Below are 23,367 nucleotides of genomic sequence, written 5' to 3' on the forward strand. Positions count from 1 at the left end.
TTGGAAAAAGGCTGCAATGAAACAAAGAGTGAAAAATTTAAAGGGGTCTGAATACTTTCCGTACCCACTGTATGTCCTTCTTTGGCTAATGTATTCCAAAGATGGAGGCGCAACATGGCTGCCGCCATTCAAGTGACTAGCTTGTATGTATGCTGAATGATTCTGAATGGCAGGCTCTACGCTTATGAGAATCCTTTGATTAGTTGGAAGTAATTACACAAGTTATATTAAACTTTTTGAACACTGTAAGTCATGACACAAGACCCTACCTGTCCCACTGTCCAATGCAGGGTCCACATGCGTTGGCCAGGACCACGCCTCCAACATCACCAAGGATCTTTGACTACAGGAAGACACAAACCCATTTGAGCTTTGACATCACCCATAGATACAACAGTATACAGGGAGGTGCAACACTCACATATCCATCTCTCTCGATGGTAGCACGGATCTGCTCCGAGCCGGGGGTGACTGTGAACTGAGCTTTGCATGTCAGGCCTTTATCCAAAGCCTGCTTGGCCACAGAGGCGGCGCGACCCATGTCCTCGTAACTGGAGTTGGTGCAGCTACCGATCAGACCTGACAAAAATGAGAAAAAAAGAGCCGGATGGTATCTCAGAGAGCAACTCACTGCTCACTTTTCATGCACATGAAATGTAGCAAGGTCAATAGCAGGAGTAGGACTAAAGCTGCGCAGCCTTTTCTATCGCAGTTCAGTTCTTACCAACTTTAACCTCCAGCGGCCAGCCGTTCTTCTCAGCAATTGCACCTACTTCAGACACCGGGTGGGCCAGGTCAGGGGTGAAGGGTCCGTTAATGTGGGGCTTCAGCTAGAGAAACAAGTAACAACGTTCTAGGAAATCACTTATTCTCAAATAGACCTAACTGTGTCTGGAGCTGTCAAGTAAACGTCTCATGTATGCATACATTTTGCAGCGTATTCATTTTTAATTATGATGCCACAATGTGTACAAGAAGTAGAGCAGAATTCTGGCTAGATTTGGAGATGTTTCCAGCATTGGTAACAGACAATAATCTGTCATATTTGCACTATTCCCACAAAAACCTGCCGCCAACAACCCATAAAATCCTTGATTTACAGTAATAAACTGAGTATTTAAAAAAGTCTCAGTTCATGTGTTTGATGATTTTGCACATCTCAGAATGGAAGTAAAATATATATATAAAAAGTGTGGTTTCTAATAATCTGTTTAAAAAAAAACTATCTAAAGGAAGTAAAAACTATGGCATTCCTCCCTCCTCCTTGTATTTCACATTGCTCTACACTTTGAAGTATCCACTGAAGGCTGAAAGATTATTTAAAAATAAAAACAAATAAAAAGGGCAGACCTGGTCCAGATTGAGTTCAATGAGCTCGTCATACTCGCAGCCTTCATCTGGTACCAACGAGTCGGAGTATTCATCAGCCATGGCAGCGATCTCTGGGATAAAAAAAGGGCATAAGTGTTGTGACTAACAAGCAGGGTTCAAAAATAGCACCATCAACCGGCCAAATGCTGGTAAGATCTGCAACTGGCTGGCAGATTTGCTTCACTCACCAGCCAAGAAAACAATAGTAATCTATTGAGTGGCTTGTCAAATTTTCAACATTCCCTAGCCATTTGGCTGGTGGACAAAAACTTGCTTTTTTTAACCCTGCTAACAAGACATCAAGCTTCCATTTAAAAGAGGCCGGCCTTCCCTTGTCTCTTTCACTATGAAAAGATTATTATTAAATAGATATGACCAAAGCCCTAAACATACGTCCACGTCCCGTCTTCTCCAGGTAGGTCCTCATTCGGTGGTTGTAGGGGAACACTGAGGTCGTGGCTCCAATCTCTGCTCCCATGTTGCAGATGGTGGCCATTCCTGGGCAAGATAAAACCCACACATCACACAACTAAACCAATAAATAATTTGTATGTGCAAACAGCTAAGAAGCAAAGTAAAAAATGGATGTCAACGTGTAATGAAGTCATGTTTTAACTCACCAGTGCAGGAGATGGAGTCAACTCCTGGTCCGTGGTATTCTACAATGGCTCCGGTGCCTCCCTTCACTGTCAGGATGCCTGCCACCTTCAAGATGACATCCTTGGGAGACGTCCAGCCTGAGAGGCTGCCGGTCAACTTCACACCAATCACCTTTGAAGAGATTGGGGAGTTAATTGTGGTGAGGAAAGAAGAACTAGTGTTACTGAAGAAGAACAGAAAAAGTCAGATAAGGACAACGAGAAAAAAATGGCTGCAGGAGACACAGACAGAAGAATGTATTGTGTCCTGCTTACCTTGGGGCACTTGAGCTCCCAGGCGATTCCCGCCATGACATCGACAGCGTCTGCTCCTCCAACGCCGATGCAGATGGAACCAAGCCCTCCGCCGTTTGGTGTGTGGGAATCTGTGCCGATAAGCATCACTCCGGGGTAGGCGTAATTCTCCAGGATGATCTGTTTGTAAAGGAAATCTGAACATTAGGGTTGGGGTTGTGTACTGTTCACATTTTGCCCGGTGCACGAAATTGGGTTCTGTTTATTTATATTTTCTCTAATAACCAAAATAATAACATGCTTTTCAATTGTAGAAATAATTCCAAACCAATTTGTCCAATAACTGAAAACAATATTATTTTGAACATTCCACACACACACACACACACACACACACACACACACACAGACACACACACACACAACCTCCCTTTCCAAAGCTGTCTATTAAATCAAATAATTACAAATTTATTACACTGCACCATACTTTTTTTTCTTGCACTTGCATTTTATTCTATTTTAGCCAGTTTATTTTCAACTGTTATTTATTGTTTTATGTAAAGCACAAATTGTCTTGTTGATGCGCTATAGAAATAGAGTTGCCCCGCCTTACAACCCCCAGCCTGTCAGTCTATCACCAGGGCATAGGGACCACTGTGCCTGCCTGTCTCAGAGGAAGTGTAACTGCTCTGTGACTGCTTTTGGCTCACCATATTGCAGAGAACACTGTCTGCATTAAGTTTTGAAAAGTTTAACCACACTTGCAATTGCTTTACCGGCATTGCAGTGACTCACATTGACTTAAACTGCAGAGGCGACGCAATTTTGCTCCACCCCCACCACGGCACGTTTGTGTGTCAGAGCCCCGCTCTCTGTCAAACATGCAGAGAGGAGAGATAAGCTCGCCCTTACACGCCCTCTGTAGTACCGATGTAATTCAGTTAAAATTACAGTGGCTTTGTCATTGTAGGGCATTGCATCCAACCTTTAAGCATGAATACCTGATGGATGATTCCAGAGCCTGGTTTCCAGAAGCCAACTCCATACTTTGCCCCAGCGCTGGACAGGAATTTGTAGACCTCCTGGTTGACTTCCTAGGTTGAGATATGTAACAATATGACGCATGTTAACAAAGTTATTACTTTTGAGACATTTGTTTGATTACTGTAAACAAATAAGAGCTGTAACCTTTGCTCTTGCCAGATCCTCCACTCCTCCGGTCTGGGCCTCGATCAGGTGGTCACAGTGGATGGTGGAGGGTACGGCGACCTTCGGCAGGCCGCTGCTGATGAACTGGAGCATTGCCATCTGGGCCGTGGCGTCCTGCATGGCCACACGGTCGGGACGCAGCCGCAGGTACGTGCGACCGCGGTCAATCTCCTGGTTGTGGGGGTCATCGAGGTGGCCGTATACGATCTTCTCTGACAGGGTGAGTGGCCGGTTGAGCCTGGACAGAAACATTTAAAAACAGCACTTTATTAATATTAGGGTGCTGCGGCATCAGACAAAGTTTCAACAGGGAACACGTCAGACTATGAGAATACAGGTACAACATAGAAAGAAAAAAAAATATGTAGCAACAGAAAAAACGTCCAATGACTGACGAAAGTTGGTAAAGGCTGCTACTATGACAACAAACTGTGGTAAAGGAAAAACAAACACTAGACATCCAACTGGCCCACAGATAAGGGATTGTTTGGAAGAAACAGGGACATGAGACACAGCGATTGTATAGAAGATAAGGAAAGTGTTAACCTTTTTCGCACAATGTCAATGTTGGATTGGAGCTTCTCATAATTGATGAAGGAAGTAGGCTCAAAGCGGCTCATTGACACCTTGGCTCTGTAAGCTGCTGATACATGCAGGCGCCGTGCACCATGGCCCAGAGCCAGCTGGAGACAACAAAAACATAAACATTTGATAAGCATAATCCCAGAGCTGTGGACAAAACCAGACACACTGTTGTAACTTCCACAATGCCTTCCCATATACACAACGTATCTGAAAAATAAGTTTAGCCCTCACTCAGTAAAAGCAGAAAGAGCAGAATGAGAAACACGTCTTCAATATCCCCCCCCCCCCCTTCCCTTGAGCTGGGCACTTATTAACCCATAAACTCACTCCAGTTACTAATGGTTGATGAGCATGGTATCACTAGAAAAGAGCAAGACTGTTCAATAGACTCCCTCAAAATAGAGTAAAAAAAATTGAATTATCAATAATGAAAATCAAAAGAACAGCAAACTGTCAGACAGCTTAAGGTCTTCAATGACCAATGTGTGCTAAAGATTAGCCTTCATTCAGCTAAAGAACTGGCAGCAGCGGAAAGTACAGCCAATAACCAGCTGTCTTTTGGTGTCAAGCAGCTGGTAGCAAAGAGTTCTCTCGTTCACCTGAGTGCTGCCAATCAATTAAGAAGTCAATTCAAGAGTTGATATATCAATTGGAAATCCAAGTATGATGCAGAGATCAATCACAATCAAACCTAGGCTGGGAAGTCTATTACTTTATATTGGTGTAAACCTAATATGGTATTTTTAGGAGATGGGATGCACAGATTTTTTTACAAAACTTATACTATATAGTTTTTACTGGCTCAAGATCCTCCAATGCCAGCTGAAAATGACAGTTATTTCAGTCCAATATGTGTGTATGTTTGTAAAATTATGTGATTTTACAAACCTACAAAAGACACAGTTTATTACATCTATATATCAGAAGACGATGTTCTGATTTTTTTTCCCTACATCATGTAGCCATCAAAGCTTGAATAGACCGTAATTAGAGCTCACTTTGGATTCAGGTATTCGAGTTTATACACCAGGTGGTCCGTTGTTATTAGGACAGATGTAAACATCTTAATAGCACACTGCTGTTAATGGACATATGACATTAACATACCGTTAGACCCTGTCAACTTTCCAACAGACTGAATGGATTACTTTCTCTTGGAGCAATTGCAAAAAAAAAAGAGACGGGCAGCAAGAGCGTGTTTGCTGTATTACCTGCCATAATTTTTACAATGTTCTACGTTTTCCAACTTGCTCAGTTCTGTGTCTGCTGGGAGCTCTAACCTTGTGGTTAACCTTGCTTTTAAACACCAAGCTCCAATTCTAAAGCTAACCTAGCTCTGTTAATTTAACCTAAGGGCTGGTGATATAGGTAATGACTTCTTGTAAATGGAGACATTAGCCATGTTTTAATAAACCAGTGCAAAGCTAGTCGGTGCCCCCTGGATGCCTCTGCAGTCAGGACACGATGACCTGACCTGGTGACCGTTTTACAGCTTATTTTTTTCACAGCAGCAGCAGCTAAGCTTTAATTAGGTCAGGCTAACATTTGAACTGATTTATTTAATGTAAGACAGCAATATGACATCATTCACTGATATATCATTTTTGTAGAATAAGCCAATTTCCATCTCTTACCTGGAGCCGGGCGACAGTTAGACAGTAAGTTGCCATTTTGTTCACTGACAAAGATGTGTCTATCAGTGGTGACGTCACGGCTTTATAAACCGCGGTCTCGCAGGTCCTTGAAGGACAAAATATGTACAGTAGTTTGACTTTTATTCAGATTGTTAACAAAATGTAATTTAAACTTCTGTTTATCACTCTAGTGTAGTTTATGTCGTTTTTACCTACATATATACTGACATTCCAACCATGTAAGATAGCATTTTAATGTTTGGTTGATTTTATAAAACTAAAAGGATCTTGAAAAGAAGTGGGCAGTTCAAAATGCAATTCTACTTTTTATTTGTAATTATATAATTCTTGCACTGTCAGTACTGTATAATGGAAATAAATTAACAATTGTATTTTTTGTTAAAATATAAATTAAAAAAAGTATAACTGGAGCAAGCACAGTCGATAATAGTCTCCTGATTTATTTCTTAGTGGAGCCGCCGCTAGGTGGCGGTAATTGCAATCCTCTTACAAAGTTTACCGGTCAAAGGTGAAAGTTGAACCAAATCAGCAGCGCTCGCCTTACGTTAGCCAACTATGGCTAAACATCATCCAGATTTGATCTTTTGCAGAAAACAAGCCGGTGTTGGTATGTTTAAGCCTATTTTATTTCACACTTATTTTCACACTGTTCTTTTTGTTGCTGCTGGGTGTCTTTTATTGTTGTTTTGCTCGAGCTAACGCTAGCTGCCATGCTAGCGGAGCAGCATGGATTTCATTGAAATAATGTTTGCCATGGTGTTGAGCTTAAAAACGTCTACAGGTCTCTCGCTGACTAATGTTACAGTTAGACGGAACATTATTTCAGGGTATTTAATGATGGGTTGTACTGTAACATACGAGGAAGTAAAGGGCTATTCACTCTAATGAACTGCTAGCTAGCCTGGCAACACTGACTGCTTCTGACTGCTTTGTTTTTATTCCTCAGCTATCGGAAGGCTTTGCGAGAAATGTAAGTGTTCCCTCCTATTACTATTAATATAACAAAGTATGTGCTTCTCCCTCTAAGCTTACAGTGATTCATTAAGGATCTTTCAGTTTATTTTTTCTGCACCTTTGCATCTTTTTGCATTTAATCACCATCAAAATCCAATCATGGTTTCCTGGCTAAAAATAAGTATTGGTTCATGTCTTTTTTTTAATAATATTAACCTTGTGTGCTAAGATAATTTCTTCCACGTTGTTGTTAAGCCTTTGGCATTCATACATGTATGCGATTACTCAGTAAGCACTTGAGTCCTCCTGCAGGGATTGATTATTTGATGGACTGAAACTAAATTCTCGTTTTTGCAATCAATGTAGCAATATTTAAACTAAAGATGTGTTGTAAATTGCCTCAAACTGCATTTACATCACAAAGATGTGCTGGTTGTAGCTGTGAAGTATTCTCTCAACTTGAATGTAGTTGCTATGGTTGTTCACCTGTGGTGGAGGCTGTGTTAGTCTGTTACAAATAATATTTTATTTGCTCATATTTCCCACATAATTTAATGCCTTCCCTTATTTTCTCAATCTACTCTCTCTTTTGTCCTCGCTCCTCTTAGGTGATGGAAAATGTGTCATCTGTGATTCCTATGTGAGGCCGTGCACGCTGGTGCGCATCTGTGATGAGTGTAACTACGGCTCCTATCAGGGACGCTGTGTGATCTGCGGAGGGCCCGGTGTATCTGATGCCTACTACTGTAAAGAGTGCACCATCCAGGAGAAAGATGTACGTGTCCTTAAGCACACTTCACTTCTTTTTTTCATCCGTCACAGTAGGGGTTGCGCAATATTATATTTAAAGTGTCGATAAGTATGAAATCTAGTTTTGTTTTTTTCAAGGCGCTAGTCGCAGCCCACTCACTCTGTCATCTCTCCATTAGTGCATGTATAGGCCCTGAGCATGTGTGTGTATTTCAGGCCTGTGTGTGATAACAGTGTAAATTGTAATTTCCCCATAAGGGATCAATAAAGAGTAGAAAGTATTTCTTCCGGGTAGCTGTCCCACAACTTTATAAAAAGTGGTAGATTGAATAATTTTCATTCAGGACTGACCTGTAGTCCAGCTGCACTACAGAGCCGTATTTAAGTCTCGCTGTGGACTATATTTTTATGAATCTCAAAATATTGTTATTTTTCCCATAACTTCTGTAATTTTACATGTTAAAAATTCAAAATTAATAGCTGTCGTATTATTCATAATCAATTCCATTTTTTTTCAATATTGTGCAACCTCTACATCACAGAAAAGAACCCGTGTAAGGATTTAAGCTAGCCGTATGAGTGAGATTTTAGCTATTGATGTTTTTTAAACAGGCTTTTTGTGTTTCTTTTGCAGCGGGATGGCTGTCCAAAGATTGTGAATTTGGGCAGCTCTAAAACGGATCTGTTTTATGAAAGGAAGAAGTACGGCTTTAAGAAGAGGTGAAGACACCACGGCCCAGTTCTTGTTTTAGTCTTTCAGCTTTTGCAGATTTTCTTTCAAACATTTTTTTGACTTGTCAATAAAACTCAGTTTTATATTTCTGCATCGATGTCCCTTTCTTTTAAAAGTTAAAATAGGAAAGAACATTTCTGGGCCCGCCGCCTATATGCTCGCATAATGCTTGATATGATCCGTCACTAATTTGACTAATACACAAAATCCCACTGGAGGAAGGATGGTTGAAGGTTAATATTTATTAATAGTTTTTAATAAGTTCACAAATGTATAGATTAACTTGACACAGCTATGGAGTAAATATAGGAAACAAAATAGGCTCTCCATTGTGAACAAGAGTGGAGACTTAATGTGTGTTTAGGTTGCTTAAACAAAATGATCGGATAAACGTACCAACAGCTGAAAGGCTGAATGAGCTTGTCTCACTGAGCAGCATTATATATTTTTTCAACATGTTCTCCTTAATCCACCTAAATAACATGCCAGTATTTACACTACCTCCTGCTCACTCTAATTTCTCCATCCTGGCTTGACTTAGTCGCTCCCGCTCTGCCTGGCTTGGCACCTAGCCACGCTGCTTTCTTTTTTTGATGTCCATGGCACCTGATTTAGGAAAGCAAACAGGGATGAATAATTCCTAAGTAAATGTCCCTATCCTAAGATTTTACGAGAGTAATACACAAGAATCCTAACTTTCCCAAATCCTAAAAAAATTAGGGTAACCGCTGATGTATTGGTCGCAGGCCCCTGAATTCAAACCGATCGAAATCATATCGTGGCAGAATTTGGGATTCTAGTAAATATTGTATCATTGTCTTAAGAATCAATATATTATTATATCATAACGTCATTGTTTTATTTACACCAAACTTGGGTCGGGGACTAAAATAAAAGCAGCGGTCCTTTTAGCGTAAAAGAAATGTAGTTATCGTATGCTTTGAAGGAAAGTCACCGATGACCAGAAAGAGCAGGACGCAGAGACCCCTGATGATCCGTACTGCAGTGGTCCATGTCTCTGTGGTCCGTGGTCTCCTAATAGTCCGAGTTTGTGTGTCACTGGTGTTACTGGTCAGTGTTTCTGCTGTGGCCTATTAACTTGTGGTAAGGACCATGGTGACCTGAAAGACCCTATGATAGAAGTTAACAGCTGGATCATGACCCAGATATGTCGTCGCCTTGGATCTCCATATTTCGTTACTTTAATTTCTTTTCATATAGCTTATCAATGATACAGTATTGGCCACCCTTTATGTCTATCTGTGGCTTTTACAAATATTTAAACTGCGATGAGGCAATTCCATCAGACTTTTTCGGATGTAATCAGCTCAATATCGTGTTTTCAAATTAGTCTTTCCTTAAAAAAAACGTTTTTTTGAGAGCGACGATCATTTATAAAGTGCTGACCTCACAGCTTGTGCACATACTGGACACAACATGTGCCCACAAACAGTCCGCTACTAACCTGTGCATGATTCCTTCCTTCAAACAACCTTTTCAGCATGACTAGAAAATAGAAAGACAGATGACACACATCCACACACTGCTTACTACATATGGTTCATAGTGGGCAGACAGTTGTGCATTTTATGACTAAATCATGAAACCTTTATCATGTATCTACATTCCCCAAGGTTTTTATTTCAGACGTGGAGACAATTCGTATCTGACCCCTGGTGACCTTCAGAGCTCATTGACCACAGCATCGCATTTCTCCAGGTTTGGCCCCACCACTCTCCATTATAATCACGTATATATTCCCCCTTGAAATCCTTGTTAGTTTTATAATTGAAAGGAATTTTTTTTTTATAACAAATCTCATTCTAATTAATGTTGTTTCTCATTTCAAACAATGCCGTGTTGGGTCTGAATTTGAAAAAATTAGGCCCCCCCGACCCTCTCCTTAAAATAGGTGTGAACACTTTTTGTCGCAGCAATATATAGTAGGCTAGTCATTCCCGGCAATTTTATTATTTGCAAAAATTATTTTTTGGGATGCTGACATCGCTGAGTTTTCCCGCTTTATGCTTGCAATATTGAAGAATTTGAAATTTGAGAAATGTGTTTTAGTTAGCCTCAAAGGTCCAATCTAAAACGCCTTCCAGACTAAAAATAAACTTCATGATTTCAAATTGGACACAATGCCATGTTTCAGCTGTATCATAAAATCCACAATACTTTACAAGCTCATCTGTGCCTCCGTTACATTGTCAGTAGGAACAATAGAAAAATGTAATTAATAATGAATCACAGCTAGGAAATCCAATTGCTGCTCTTATATTTATGATGCAAGAAGTGAATTAGTTGAAGAACTTGACGCGAGTTCAAATGTTAAGATAACTAGGCCTCTATCAAACAAGCCTGTCTAAATGATCATATCACATGTAAATAGTGCAGACAGATCCAAAAATTCTTGAAGGGTCGTTATGATTTTAAATGTGTAATAATGAATTCATAATGATTACACGAGGTCATGGAACATTCCTGCCTTCTATATGTTCATCTGTATCAGTTGTCAGAGCAACTGCCAGCTGGATCATGACCCAGATGCTTTATTGTGAACCACATACATGAAGTCATATTTTAAATAAAAATGGCTCACATTCTTAGATTCGTAATTAAAGTGTTGATATATTGATTTTAGAAGAGAACATGCAGTTTATTGTACATACCTATACAACAGAATGAAATTAAAATACAAAAGACTTGGGAACAAAAACCCACCCAACTAAATTGTGTTTGAGACTTAAAAAAAGACCAATGAATTTAAGTCTTCTAAATAAAGAGCTCACGATTAGAACCTGAAGAACTCTCTTTAGGGAAGAACACTTCAAGACTCTCTCAACCAGGCTTTATTTACACATACTGTATATACAAGACACAAAGGTAACCCCTCAAAGTTAAACGTGATGTGACACGTGTTTTAGGCTACAACATGTTTCGTCACATAAAGCAAAACATCTCCTCACTATCTGTGAGCCGCTTGTCCCCGGAACACACTGTAAAAACCCGCGGTCTCCGTGGACAGCCCAGGGTCTACAAACGGCAACAAAAACAAACTGTGCCAACCTGCATCACAAAGCACACACAAACTGTGTTCATTACAGCCAATAACAGACTAGCAAGATTTGGTAGTATATGGTCGAGGGGCTCGTCTTGATTTGAAAATGTCAACAGAAAGCATTGAAAATTGTACGAAAAATGAGGTAGGAAGTTCCTCATTCATCTGTGTGTGTGTGTGTGTGTGTGTGTGTATATATATATATATATATATATATATATATATATAAAAAAAAATGTAACTAATTTTAAATGAAATTAATGATCCAGGAAGTCAAATTATTTTCACAATTGTGACTGTTAATTTGAACTAGAAAAGCATGATGAATGAAACAGATAAAGATGCATTTACTGAATCTTGCAGTTGTAATGTAAAAAAAAAATAAGTATTAGTTTAAATTTAATTTAACTCTTTTATTCTTCACACAGGGAAACCCTTCCCAAAACAAAAGAGACAAATAGTGAGTTAATTTAAGTTAACTATGTCACTATGTGTATGGTTGGAGTCAGAGCAAACAAGATCAAAACTTTCCCTTTTTGTCAGAATTGGACAGTAAAAAAAAAAGAAAATTCCCTGCCAGACTGTGCATGACATTGAAAGTACTTAAGAGTTTTTGGCAGTTCAATTGTCGGAAGAAAGAGATGACCCCATTACACCCTGCACTTAATGAAGCTTCCTGGTCTGTCAAATAAATCATTTAAAAATCAGTTGACAACCGACAATGACAACCTACACACGTCAGAAACAAGAAAACATTTCAGACACAAAACTACAAATGTAGAGGGATTGCGTTCACCAACATATCCTAAAAAGCTTAACAGTTGGTACAATATAAATGCACATTCACCCCTATAGTTAAAGGGTTTTGAATCCCTAGTTTTGGGATAACTTCAAGCATCCTATTGTGAATGAGGCAGTGTGAGCTTGTTTACGTCACTGGACCTTTTTCACGGCAAACACATTGAGTTGTCAGAGTAGGAAAAGCACAGCTGAAATTGATAAGCTTAACGATGGCTCAGTTCTATCAAGTGACCCAGTAAGCTATTTCAGTGAGTCAGCGTGCACAATACTAGCCTGGCTCTGCCCTCATACGTACTTCCTCTCAATTTTCATTTTCCTTCAGTACTCCATCTGGGTTTTCGCACAGACAGTTAAGGGTTTTCTTGAGTCAAAATTTGTGTCGGTCCAATCAATTAACAGAGGGGTTGAGGTCTGGTAACCTTCGGTGAGTTTTGTAATAGTACCGAAGGTAATATGCGGTCCTTTGTGGCAAAGCTGCCAAATATCCAGAAGTTAAAGCCCGAGCAAGAACAATCTTTGTTGAGTTTTGTTGGTGGCCATGATGTTGTTGATGAAGTTTGATTTTCCAGCTCGTTCCGTTAGTGGTGAAGGAGCTTGCTAAGGCTAATGGTGATGCTAAGCCAGTAGACTATTGCCTAGTTAGTAGGCAATGGTCTCACCTTGTAAGCCTGGTTCTACCAGACAGTACGTAGGAGGGCGGAGCCAGGCTACCAGAGGGGTTCTGGGCAGATCCAATAGTTTTAAACTTCAGACTAACCCAGAGTCTGGTTGGACCAGGCTAGCACAACACCAGGGCTACTCCTAAGTGGAATACATCATTAATGGTTTTGAATACACCTGTGCTTTTCCTACCATTGCTACATTTACACGTGGGCGGCTATTTTAATAAACAGACATTTCAACATCTCCATTTTCAAAAATCACATCATGCACGCTGTCAGTTTTTGGAAAAGTGTTTGTTTACACGTACCCGTGTATATATGCCGTCAAGAGCATGCCAAACCTGTAGGTGGCAGTGTAACAAGAAGCTCAAGCCCACGTTTGCCCATCAGAATCCCCAAAAAGCAACAACAGCAACAAATCAATTCCTCTCTCTTCTCTTCCTCGGCTGCCTAACCCTCCGTCTGTCTCAGTTTCACTGCATACAAAGATTCAAATATCTCCACTCTGGCATGAGTTTTTAGAAGGACTCGTTTTCAGAGGCAAATTCTCAGTTTGCGTTTAAACAAAGGGCAAAAACGAAGGGAAATGTCTCCGTTTTTCAAAAATAACCATTGAACGTGTAAACAGCATATATGACAGGTCAATACGTCTTCTGTAAACACGTCTAGTAGCAGACAACATGCTCCATATTGGTATCACAACTGATCCAACTGGCCATGTATGTAAGGTTTTAGGCTTAACAATAAACATTTCACCTCCAGCTGGTTTTAATAATGCACTAATTACAGTCACGTTGGCATCCGACAGCCTGCCTTTAACGTTCATTTGGAGACAATAAGCACTCGGCCATTATAGAGGCAAATGTCAGCTCTTCAGGGATAGATGGTAAGCTCTTACAGTTAATTTTTTTTTACCAGAATTTACAATAAAGTTACACATTCATTGCTTGAAATCTATCCCAAAAAGTTGTTCAAAAACTTAATTTGCACTGTTTATGGATTTTTAAATGTCCCATGATACTAAATACACTGTAAAATGGCGGAAAAGTCTACAAAGTATCTAAGGCTACAACTACATACAGTAGGCCTACATGCACCAAGGGATTCTACACACGACAGTTCTGAACGTCAGTGACTTTAACGGACGACCTGCAGAGGACTAAGTAGGCGTCAGTGACATGAGGCCACAAGCGGCCGTGAGACAGACTGAGACCGAGGGCCGAGCGGCAGCGCGTGGCTCTGTGCTGCTGGTAATGACGAGCGCTCGGCCACTGACAGAACAGAACATGGCTGCACTTTTATTTTTTTTGCCACGTCACTGTAATCCCCTAAAGTAGCTGAAATTATTGGAAATGTCACAGTTGACAGTGTTTTGTGGGCAAAGAAAAGGCCAGCTCTTAACACAACATATATTTAAAAAAAAAAATCGGACAGGTGGGTTTCAGAATTCAATAAAATTGGAAAGAACTGGAAGCAACCTGCAAATCCCTTAATTTCTCCAATAACACATTGACGGATCTAGTCTAAACTACTGCAAGTGTTCTATCTTCTAAAAAGTAAAAACAAAACCCAGTTTCTTCAAAATAAACACCCCAAATGATCTCTTTTGGCCAAAAGGCACACAAGACATGATGAAAGTACACTTCATAAAAGACATGCTTTGAAGAAGCACTTTGATATCCTCCCACTCCTCACTCACATGGATGGTTAATCGTATTCTTTAAAAAATAAAACATATTTACATGCTATTGCTTCTACTTCTTTTCTAATAGTGATGCCCTGGTCTGGTCAAGAGGAGGGGCTACTTTGTGGTCCGACTGCCGATATAACCCACGCAGATCGCTGCATGACCAACAATCAGGACCGCTTTAAGAACAGTGCCCAGAGAATATTTCTGACCTGACTGATGTGAAGACGGAGTGACTGACATTTTGCGGTCTACTGTACGGGTGTCCATTTACGGTTTTGTGGTTTGGCTTTTTAATGGTCCCTTACAGTGGTCCGAATTTTGCTTTGTAGCGACTCGCTGTGGTCTTGTGGTGCCCGCACTCCTTCCGTAGCTCGGCGACTTCTGTCCGCAGCGCTGCGTTCTCGCGCTCGAGGAAAGCTGCTCGGACAGTGATCTGGTTCTCCTTCAACCTGCGGGCTTCGCGGGAGCGTTTGGCCGCCACGTTGTTCTTCTTCCTCCTCTGCCAGTACTTGTCATCCTGGAGAGGTGGAGAAGAAAGGAGCAGCGGGTTGAACTAAGTAGCCCATACATGGAATTACAGCCCGACCAATAATGGATTGTTACGGCCGATACCAATAAGAATATTTGGTTATTTAAAAATATGATTTTTTTTAAAATCCAGAAACGTGTTACAAAACATAAACAGATTTTCCTAACATTAGTTATTTGTAGTTATTTATGAGTTATCACTAAAATAATGAGATTAATTTTTTTATTGTCACAACAGAACAGAGGAACATTAAAATATATTAAAGTTCTGATAAATGAAATGTATAAAACTACAAACTTAAGATATGAAACTTAAAAGTCCTTTAAAAAACAAAACAAAAATCTATGTCGTCAACAGGGACATTGTAGACCGCCCTCCAGAACAAACTATGCAACGCTCAGAACATGGTTGACAGCCCATATTTATTTTTTTAATATTCATTTGTCAGAATAATTTATTTGTCATAAATATTCTGATGAATGAATATATTTTTAGTATCATTATTTTTTTATTTATTTTTTTAAATCAGCCATTATAAGTGCGGGAAATGCCTAATATCGGCCGGCCAATATATCAGTCGGGCTCTACATGGAATACCATACCCACAGAACTAAGGAACATCACATCTATCAAATCCTTCTCCAAATCCATAAAACATTAGTTATTGACTAATCAAATATGCTGCCGTAGACCAGAACAATGCGTTTGTCTTTATTGCTATAGTAGTGTCTCTGTGTGTGCTTATGTGTTGTTGATGCATTCTAATGCGTGTCTATGCACTTTTACCTGTGTTTAGTGTGTATGATACTTGTATTATGTTTTTCTAATGCCATCAACCTGCCAGTTGTCATAATCTGGAATAGTGGTTGTGTCATTTTACTTGTTATAAGTCTTTCTTGTTGTATGTGTATTTGTTGTATTGCTGTAGCGTTTCATTGGTTTTAAGCCATTAATCTGCTAGGGACTGCAGATGAAAATTAGCCTGTATGGCTAAATCTGGCACATTTACATGTTGGACTCTGTACTCATGTTGATTAATATGTGTTGTACCTTTTAAAATAAAGTCATCTAAATCTATCATGCTTTCTGGGCTCGGTTTCTAAGGTAACCTGGTTTAACAGCTTTTGTATCTTATTGTGAACACATGAGCCCAAATCTGAGCACAGCCGAGTGCGTATTATGGCCCGTAGCCAGGCTTCTCTGTGCATCTAAACAAAACCAGTGTTCGCAGGCTATCTGAGAAGGAAGGAAAACATGAGACTGAAGATTGTCAGACTGCTAAGTCACAGTGTGGTGCCAGAACTGCTACACTGTGACTTAGCCTGTTATCTAGTGTGTCCTCTTCCTTTAAAACCGCTTGTGCATTGAAGTTGGCTGATGAAATCACAAGCCAGGGGTGGGGGTTAGTGACAGTCAGTTATGACAGTTACGGAAGCATGGGGGGAAGAGGCGAGCTCGCTCCGTTTTGTTTAAAATTTACTTCAACAGAAGTGACCATGCCGGAACTCATAAAAATACTGTAAGAGCCAATGGGAAATTACCATAAAATACTCTCCAATGTTGCCACATTAGACCCTTGCAATTACTCTCAACATGGCTATACATACACTTTTCTTTCTTTCTTTCTTTCTTTTTTTAATCATGGGGTCCGCTTAACTAGAAATCAAGATTGCACATTATCATGTGCTAAGCCCACCGTGCATTAGCCCCTGGAACCTGTAGTTCTTCCAACGTTACAGTTGCCTAATAGGTAAAGCTTAGTCTGCTGCGCTTGCTCACTTTAAGAAATTCTGGAAAATGGCATCAGCAAATGTTTTCAAATATAAAGGTGAGTTTGCAAATGTAAATGTCGAAGCTCAGCTTTTGGCCTAAGTATCCCTGTATATTGTGGTGTTTTCTACTAAATAAACTATGCACAAACAGAGTGAGACTGTGTGTTTCAGATGCTCCTCTCGTCTCTCTCCCAGCATACCTTCTGTTCTTCCGGCACAAACACCTTCTTGGCCTTCTTTATCATAGGCTGTGGCTTGAGATCATCGTCAGAGAACTTGTGTTTGCGAGGGTTAAACAGCTCGCCTCCGGGCACACTGGACAGGACTAGGTCCGTGGGATCTGGCTCGTAGTTAACATTGACCTCAATCTCCTCTGGGTTGACGGCCTCGGGGGTCGTTCTGTCCTCTTCGGTTGTCACCTCTGGACAGAAACACAAGACAGCTGCATATTAAACTGAAGGTCAGCACCATGAAAGCATGGCTTTACATTTTTTCCCCCCATACGTTGCTTTCTCCGACACACACACACACAGTTTGTGTAACTGGCCTTCTGTAGAAAAAGTGGCTAACTCGGCTAAATGCATAAATGTTGGATTAAAGACTGGTGCCGAAGGTCCCGTTCATTGATGCTAGCACATTAGCACCTTCTGATCAGTTTTTATATGTATAACACAGTACATGTTCATGTCTTTAACCCTAGGTGATCCCTCCTTTTGAGACGGCCTTCAGGTATAGTCGAGAATAGACAAGAGCAGCATTCCGGGAAGCCGTGCAGCTGAAAGCCGTTGCTAAAGTCTTTTTTTTTTTTTTTTTTGCCTCTGCGTCAACTCCACGTTGTAGCTACGCCATTGCTCCTATGGCGTTCTGTTTGCTTTGCATCGTGGTGCATTTGACCGCCATAACACTAGGGGGTGTCGCCTGCGTGTGTGTGTGTTGCTCACCACTAAAACGGTACTCAGAATCACAAACCCCACAAACTGTTGTGCTCAAATAATAACCTTATTTGTTTGGCTTATTCTTGCTTAGATTTTGTAGAAATCGAGAAATAGACACCGTAAAATCTTACTGGTACTGTAACCAAAAAATAAAGCTGGGGTTGTTTGCAAGGTGTCTGCCATCCAGGTTATGTTATGTTAGCAAGCTAACTTTAACACAACTGCCCACAAAGTACTGCTTGCTGACGAAGTGCTAATTTCAAACCGTTACTGACATATAGACACTTTACAAACAGATAATCCCGTCATTGTAACCAAAATATCTCTGAGTTTATTTGCAAAGTTTATGCCAGTAAACTAGCATGTAGCACCTCCCCACAGCAGGCTGCTTAAAACACCGACTGTCAACACACACGACGAGCTGACCAATCACCGTATTGGTGGTCTGCGTTGCCTTGGTGCAAAGTTTTAGTTTTTGGAGGTGCACGTCGAGCTACGGCGAGGGCCCAGAGAGGGGTTTGCAGCGACGCAGAGGGGTCTGCGAGGGCACGCTGTCGATTCAATGCAGAAGCAAAAATCTGCCTTTACTCCGCCAATTCAGCCAATGTAGTCACGTAACGCTTTAGACGATTAGGAGGTCTAATCCCTCTACAAACACATTTCCTCGGTTCCTCTCTCCTCCCATGATTTTATCATGGGATTTCTCCTCATAGGGAGGGACTAAGACGTGACGAAGGTAGGCAAGTGGAAGAGTCAAGGAGGGAATTTAAACGACATGACAAGCACCTTAGGACTCGACTTGTTGAGTCATGTCACGTCACCCAAACATCTGGTTTGAGTTTAATTAATCCATGTAACCATCTAGACTCTAACCTCCACTCACCAGCAGTAACATCACAGATGATATAAGAGTCATCAGTGGTGGTCACCACTTCTTCCTCACAATGCTCCAATTCCTGAACGGGTAGCAGGGCCAGTGGGGACACGCTTGCAGGCTTGGCAACATTCATCTGTGCAGAGGGGGTATCCTTTACTTTCTCTGTCTTGATGACATCTCCTTTTGGGATGCCCTTTAGGGGGTTCATGTCAGGCAAGGTGGCAATGCCATTTTCCACGAGGAACTCCTCAAGGTCCATGTACTCCAAGTGAATGTTTTCACCATCATAGGGAATGGTTTTCTCCCAAATAGCAGGGGTCAGGGCGGCTGAAGGACCCATATCGCTTTCTCTTCCAAGCAGGTCAAAATTGTCTCCCAGACCCAGCTTTTCCTTGTCAGTGTCTGAAACACAGAAAAGAGACATGTTGAGATCTAAGAAAGATGGCATTCACAGACATTTGTAAGCACATTTGGCATGACCCAAAAAGGCAGTTTTGTGTCGAGTGTTACGATGGTTAAAAGTAAATCTACTCAAAGTAAAGCACAATTGTGAGTTTAACCACAACGTTTGTTTTTTCTCTCCGAAAAAACTCCACCCAGAATGGTCCCTCAGGCAACAACACCCAACCACCAACTTTGTGTTGGAACTTTCAACAGTAAAGTGACGAGTGGACATTTTGGCTGTATCAACTGCTTCCAAACAGTGAACCACTATAAACGACATTTCAGTGCTTTGGGCAGCTTTGTTTTCCCCTTTCACCGGTCACAGATGTGAGAGAAGAGAAGTCTGCCGGTACAATGTGCTAAAACTAAAAAAAAAGTGTACGGTGTGCTCAATTTAGTATCGTTACACATATCTTAAACACATTGAGAATACCACCAGTTGGCTACTTGGTGTGTTATATTTTATTTTCACTTGATTTAGACTTTTTCAGCTGAACTTGTGTTTGAGCCGTGGACTGTATAAAATAAATTAACCTAACTTTAAAGCTGCATCGTTTCTTCCTTCCTGGTTTTTCATGTACTGCACTTACCGTCGTCGCCGTCCAGAATATTCGGCGGAGGCATTTCCATAATCTTCTTTAAAACCCCATCGAATGAACTCGGGGGCCCCCTGGCCATCTCCGGTGTGGTGATAGTGGGCTCGGTAGACATTTCTCTCGTTGATTACGTTAGAACGTAGTAATTGACAAATAAGCAAGCTCAGTTGTTGTTCTGCTCAATATCGCTAGCTAGCTGTTTAGCCCCGTTCCACCACCGTCCTAGAGAGTCTGTAATGATTTTAAATCAACAAAATGCCCGTTTACGTGTGGCAAAGGCCGAATGCATGCCCCACAGCTCTCTTTGATGATTCTCAGCTTCAAAAAATTGTATAGGTCGCCTGGAGGTTTTTGGTATCCGGGACACAATGTACTCTCGTAATAAAGTTCCACCCAGCCTTGTTTTGATAGGCCTTCTCCTCGTTTTACGAATATTTAGATCCTTAAATGAGGGCGGGAATTCGAGTGAGAAGCCAATAGCGCTTGTCACGTCGAAACTAGCTGAGATCTCATTGGTTGGCCGAAGCATACATCAAACGTTGAAATAACACTATCGGAGAAATACAGCCAAAACAGACAAGTAGCAAGACCCACATCCAAATAGGATCTTTCGACGTCGTTCACTAAAGTTTGTTTTCTTATCTAGGTTTTAAACAACTATATGCACAGATTAATGTCGGTAGACAGGCTTTTCAACTTTCAGTGAGATATAATTAGATAGTCCATAATAGGCCTATCCCAGTGCCATTACACGATGTTCAGAAACGCGTGTTACCATTTTGATTCTGCAACTTTGCTTACACATCAAGCAAACCATTGCCCATGAAATTTATCAAACATATTACACGTTGCTGAACCACCACTCACATCCGTTCTCTTAGCTAATACATCAGTACACGATCTGTACGGCACTATCTGTCATGGTTGTAGCGGTTAGCCGTTAGCTTCACGGATGAATGAAGAGGACGGTTAGCCTCCATCACCTTTAGCTTCCCGGCTAACCTAGCGCCGATTTGATTCACTCAAAAAATCACGTTACTCGAACTAAACAATGGGAAAAGCAGGCTACAGCTAAATTAAGACTTTACAGTAATTTTAAAGACAAGTATCGAGTGAAGTAGAACTAACGTAACAACTATTATATATAACGCTGTTACGTTATATATTAAATATCATATTTGAGGGTCTTTTACATGCTGTCTCAGCTAGCGTTTAGCCGAATTAGCTGTTAGCTGTTAGCTAAACTTTCCGGTGTAGTCTAACAGCAGACTGCTACTGTGGAACAGATCGCGCAGTGCCGTAAATCCTCGTACATCATGACTATCATCTGCGCGTGCGTGAACATGTTGCATATCCGCAGAACGGATCGTGGAGGTAGATTCCCGCCAGGATTTGCATCCCCTGTCCGCGGGAACGCGCGTGCACAGAGAGCGGTGCATAGAAAATTGAGATTCAGCCTAACTGCTGCACTTTGAATTTACCTCTTAAATGGAACAAATAGCGACGTGGAAGACGTGGAAGGGTTTTCCATAGTAACATGGGTCTCAGTTATCTACATAAATACGTGTATTTGTCTGTTACAAGGCCACAAGCTTACCGCACTTGATCTGGTTCTAATGGAAGTCCATCCTGTTTTCTTTGACGGGTGAATAAATGATGGTTCATTCAGTGTTCTCTCCAATGTGTAGTTTAATCTTTGTCACTAACGTGTATGTTTACTTACAGTATTTTTAGTATGTTTATTTACCAACATTGGTAAGCCTACGATAAATTGTAAAAGGCAGCTCTGGACACTATGGTGCCCACTTTGTTTGTGTCTCACAGAATCTGTTTTGGCACATTATAAGAGAGAGCCTTTGAGGTTAGCTGCTACGGTGAGTGCATACATAAGTTGAGCGAAGGCTGACATTAAACTAGTGGCATGCACTATTCCAGAAATATTATACATTAGTATGCATTTTAGGTAAAAAATTGCCAGACTTACCGCTTTTTTTTCTCAGTCAACCATTACACATTGTACAAGTTGTTACTGTAGTACTAGATTTAAACTTTTGGGACTGATCATATCATACATATGTATCATATCATATAATATGACATTAGTCCATGTGACTTAGCTAACAGGTGCCTGTATGACAGGAAACAGCAAACAGGCTGTTTCAACTTGCATATAAATGCATTTCAACACTGTGTGTAAAGTGTTCAAAAAGCCAATTTCTTGTGTGTCAAAGTTAATAAAAAGTATATCCATTTTCCCGAGTACAAGCACCATCATGTTGTCAGCCTGACTGTGCAGTTTTGTACAAAAAGGACTATTCTGAAAAAGCCAAGGCAGTATCATCTTGGCTTTTCAGAATCGTCATATTCAACTCAAACCAGATTCATATCTTTTTTCCATAAATATAAATATATATTATATATATAAATATTTGTCTGGAAACGTATTAGTATTATAACAGTTTGCTAGTACATATTTATAAGGACCACTCAAAAATTTAAAAACTAACCTCAATTATAACTTTATATTGTAATTTTGTGTCAGTACTGTATTTTACAGACGGTCCCTAAACATCGTTCTAACTTTGCTCACGTGTTTAAAATCGAGACCACGGATTATGTATCCGTGTGAACAGTTTATTTATACGTTTCTCAGCTGACCCCAGGGGGGCGTACTTTTCAGATCATGCTCACTATGTAGTGGACTTATGATTTTGTTTATGAATTGACCTTTGTTCCGCACCATAGTTCCCTGATAATGCAGAGATATTTGTGGGCTGATTTTCGTATCTTGCAAACATGAGTTCGGAGATGATGGTCTAAAATGCATAATAAAAGAAATATAGACATTACCTTCTGTACCTTGATGTTAAGTCACTCGTCACCACTTTCACAGCCCCACAACCACTACAGTCTTTTCTCTTAAAAGGTGCTGCAAATTAAACCACTAGTGGCACACTACCACTGCTACAACTGTTAAAATGCAATTTCTTGCAGAACAATAAACTTTTTAGTCACATGCTGCATGTTCCTTGAATCAAACTCCAAAAAAACACACTTCACAAACACTTTGCCGTTTGATTAGACAACCACTTACCATCATCGTCAAAGTTCGGGAGATTATCTATAAGAGCCTTTAACATCTCCGGGATCTCTGCAGTCATGTTTCCCCCTGAATAAATTTTTCACAGCTGTTCCGAAACTCACAAAAAGCAATGTTATAATAAAATGAAGAGGGGCTGACTGAGGCTTTCAGTAGCACTCATGAATTGCTGCGATTATCAAACCTTGAAAAGGGACAACACTAGGAACTCTGTACCTTTTTAACGCCCCTCCCACTCAGATCCCCCGCAACCAATCATCAGTGTGCTTTCCCCCAGCAATACACGGAAATAGCGCCGATTGGTCAGTTAGTGTGTTCATGACATCGGTGACGGCCAATATTGAGCCGCGCTTGAATTACCTATAGTGAAAAAACCTACTGATCCTGAACGCAGCAGACTGTTATCAAATCGTTTTTTGTTTTTTCAAAGAGGTTATGCAATGAGCAGCCTACTAAATAATAACTTATAAACTCTATATGCTCTTCCAAACTCTGTATTAACCATTTGTGTTTAAAAAGAATACAATGCAAATATAACCAATTCATAACATTTATAATCATACTGTAGTAGGTAGTATTGGAAAACCCAACATACAATACACTGGATTGTCATAAAAAACTTCTATTCAGTTGATAACTGTCAGAAAGGAAGTATTATTGTTACATTGCATGATATTGAGGTGTTTTTTTTTCAGAGAAAGAATTAATTGAAGAGTAAAATATAATTTCCATATCCAGAGCACAGTCAAT

The 23,367-nt window shown here is 40.4% G+C and overlaps 3 protein-coding genes across 5 annotated transcripts in view; 1 reads left to right on the forward strand and 2 right to left on the reverse strand.

Annotated features, from left to right (window-relative positions):
• Positions 1 to 5,780, reverse strand: part of aco2 (aconitase 2, mitochondrial) — a 10,209-nt gene extending 4,429 nt beyond the window's left edge. For both annotated transcript variants that reach the window (XR_004654977.1, XM_034859744.1), the window contains exons 1-11: positions 5,693 to 5,780; positions 4,020 to 4,156; positions 3,453 to 3,711; positions 3,266 to 3,358; positions 2,286 to 2,444; positions 1,992 to 2,142; positions 1,765 to 1,869; positions 1,351 to 1,442; positions 725 to 830; positions 422 to 579; positions 270 to 343 (exon numbers count right to left, since the gene is read on the reverse strand). Coding sequence is in view for 1 of the 2 variants with exons in the window: in XM_034859744.1 (XP_034715635.1) it covers positions 270 to 343; positions 422 to 579; positions 725 to 830; positions 1,351 to 1,442; positions 1,765 to 1,869; positions 1,992 to 2,142; positions 2,286 to 2,444; positions 3,266 to 3,358; positions 3,453 to 3,711; positions 4,020 to 4,156; positions 5,693 to 5,728 (1,370 nt within the window). In the remaining variant the exon portion in view is untranslated. The remainder of the gene's footprint in view (positions 1 to 269; positions 344 to 421; positions 580 to 724; positions 831 to 1,350; positions 1,443 to 1,764; positions 1,870 to 1,991; positions 2,143 to 2,285; positions 2,445 to 3,265; positions 3,359 to 3,452; positions 3,712 to 4,019; positions 4,157 to 5,692) is intronic.
• A 371-nt stretch (positions 5,781 to 6,151) lies between these two features.
• phf5a (PHD finger protein 5A) lies at positions 6,152 to 8,235 on the forward strand. Its single transcript, XM_034859780.1, has 4 exons — positions 6,152 to 6,320; positions 6,660 to 6,683; positions 7,276 to 7,442; positions 8,052 to 8,235. The coding sequence occupies exons 1-4, from the start codon at positions 6,269 to 6,271 to the stop codon at positions 8,139 to 8,141; spliced, it is 333 nt and encodes a 110-aa protein (XP_034715671.1). The 5' UTR covers positions 6,152 to 6,268; the 3' UTR covers positions 8,142 to 8,235.
• Positions 8,236 to 13,196: 4,961 nt separating this feature from the next.
• tefa (TEF transcription factor, PAR bZIP family member a) lies at positions 13,197 to 22,865 on the reverse strand. Of its 2 annotated transcripts, none has more exons than XM_034859765.1 (4): positions 22,612 to 22,865; positions 18,484 to 18,879; positions 16,866 to 17,086; positions 13,197 to 14,881 (listed from the first exon to the last, which is right to left on the reverse strand). In XM_034859765.1, the coding sequence occupies exons 1-4, from the start codon at positions 22,676 to 22,678 to the stop codon at positions 14,666 to 14,668; spliced, it is 900 nt and encodes a 299-aa protein (XP_034715656.1). In that variant the 5' UTR covers positions 22,679 to 22,865; the 3' UTR covers positions 13,197 to 14,665. The 2 variants fall into 2 exon arrangements, with proteins under 2 accessions (XP_034715656.1, XP_034715655.1); XM_034859764.1 differs by lacking the exon at positions 22,612 to 22,865 and adding an exon at positions 19,512 to 19,876.
• Positions 22,866 to 23,367: the final 502 nt, after the last annotated feature.

Source organism: Etheostoma cragini, chromosome 21 (assembly GCF_013103735.1).
Source record: "Etheostoma cragini isolate CJK2018 chromosome 21, CSU_Ecrag_1.0, whole genome shotgun sequence".
Classification (NCBI taxonomy): Eukaryota; Metazoa; Chordata; class Actinopteri; order Perciformes; family Percidae; genus Etheostoma; species Etheostoma cragini.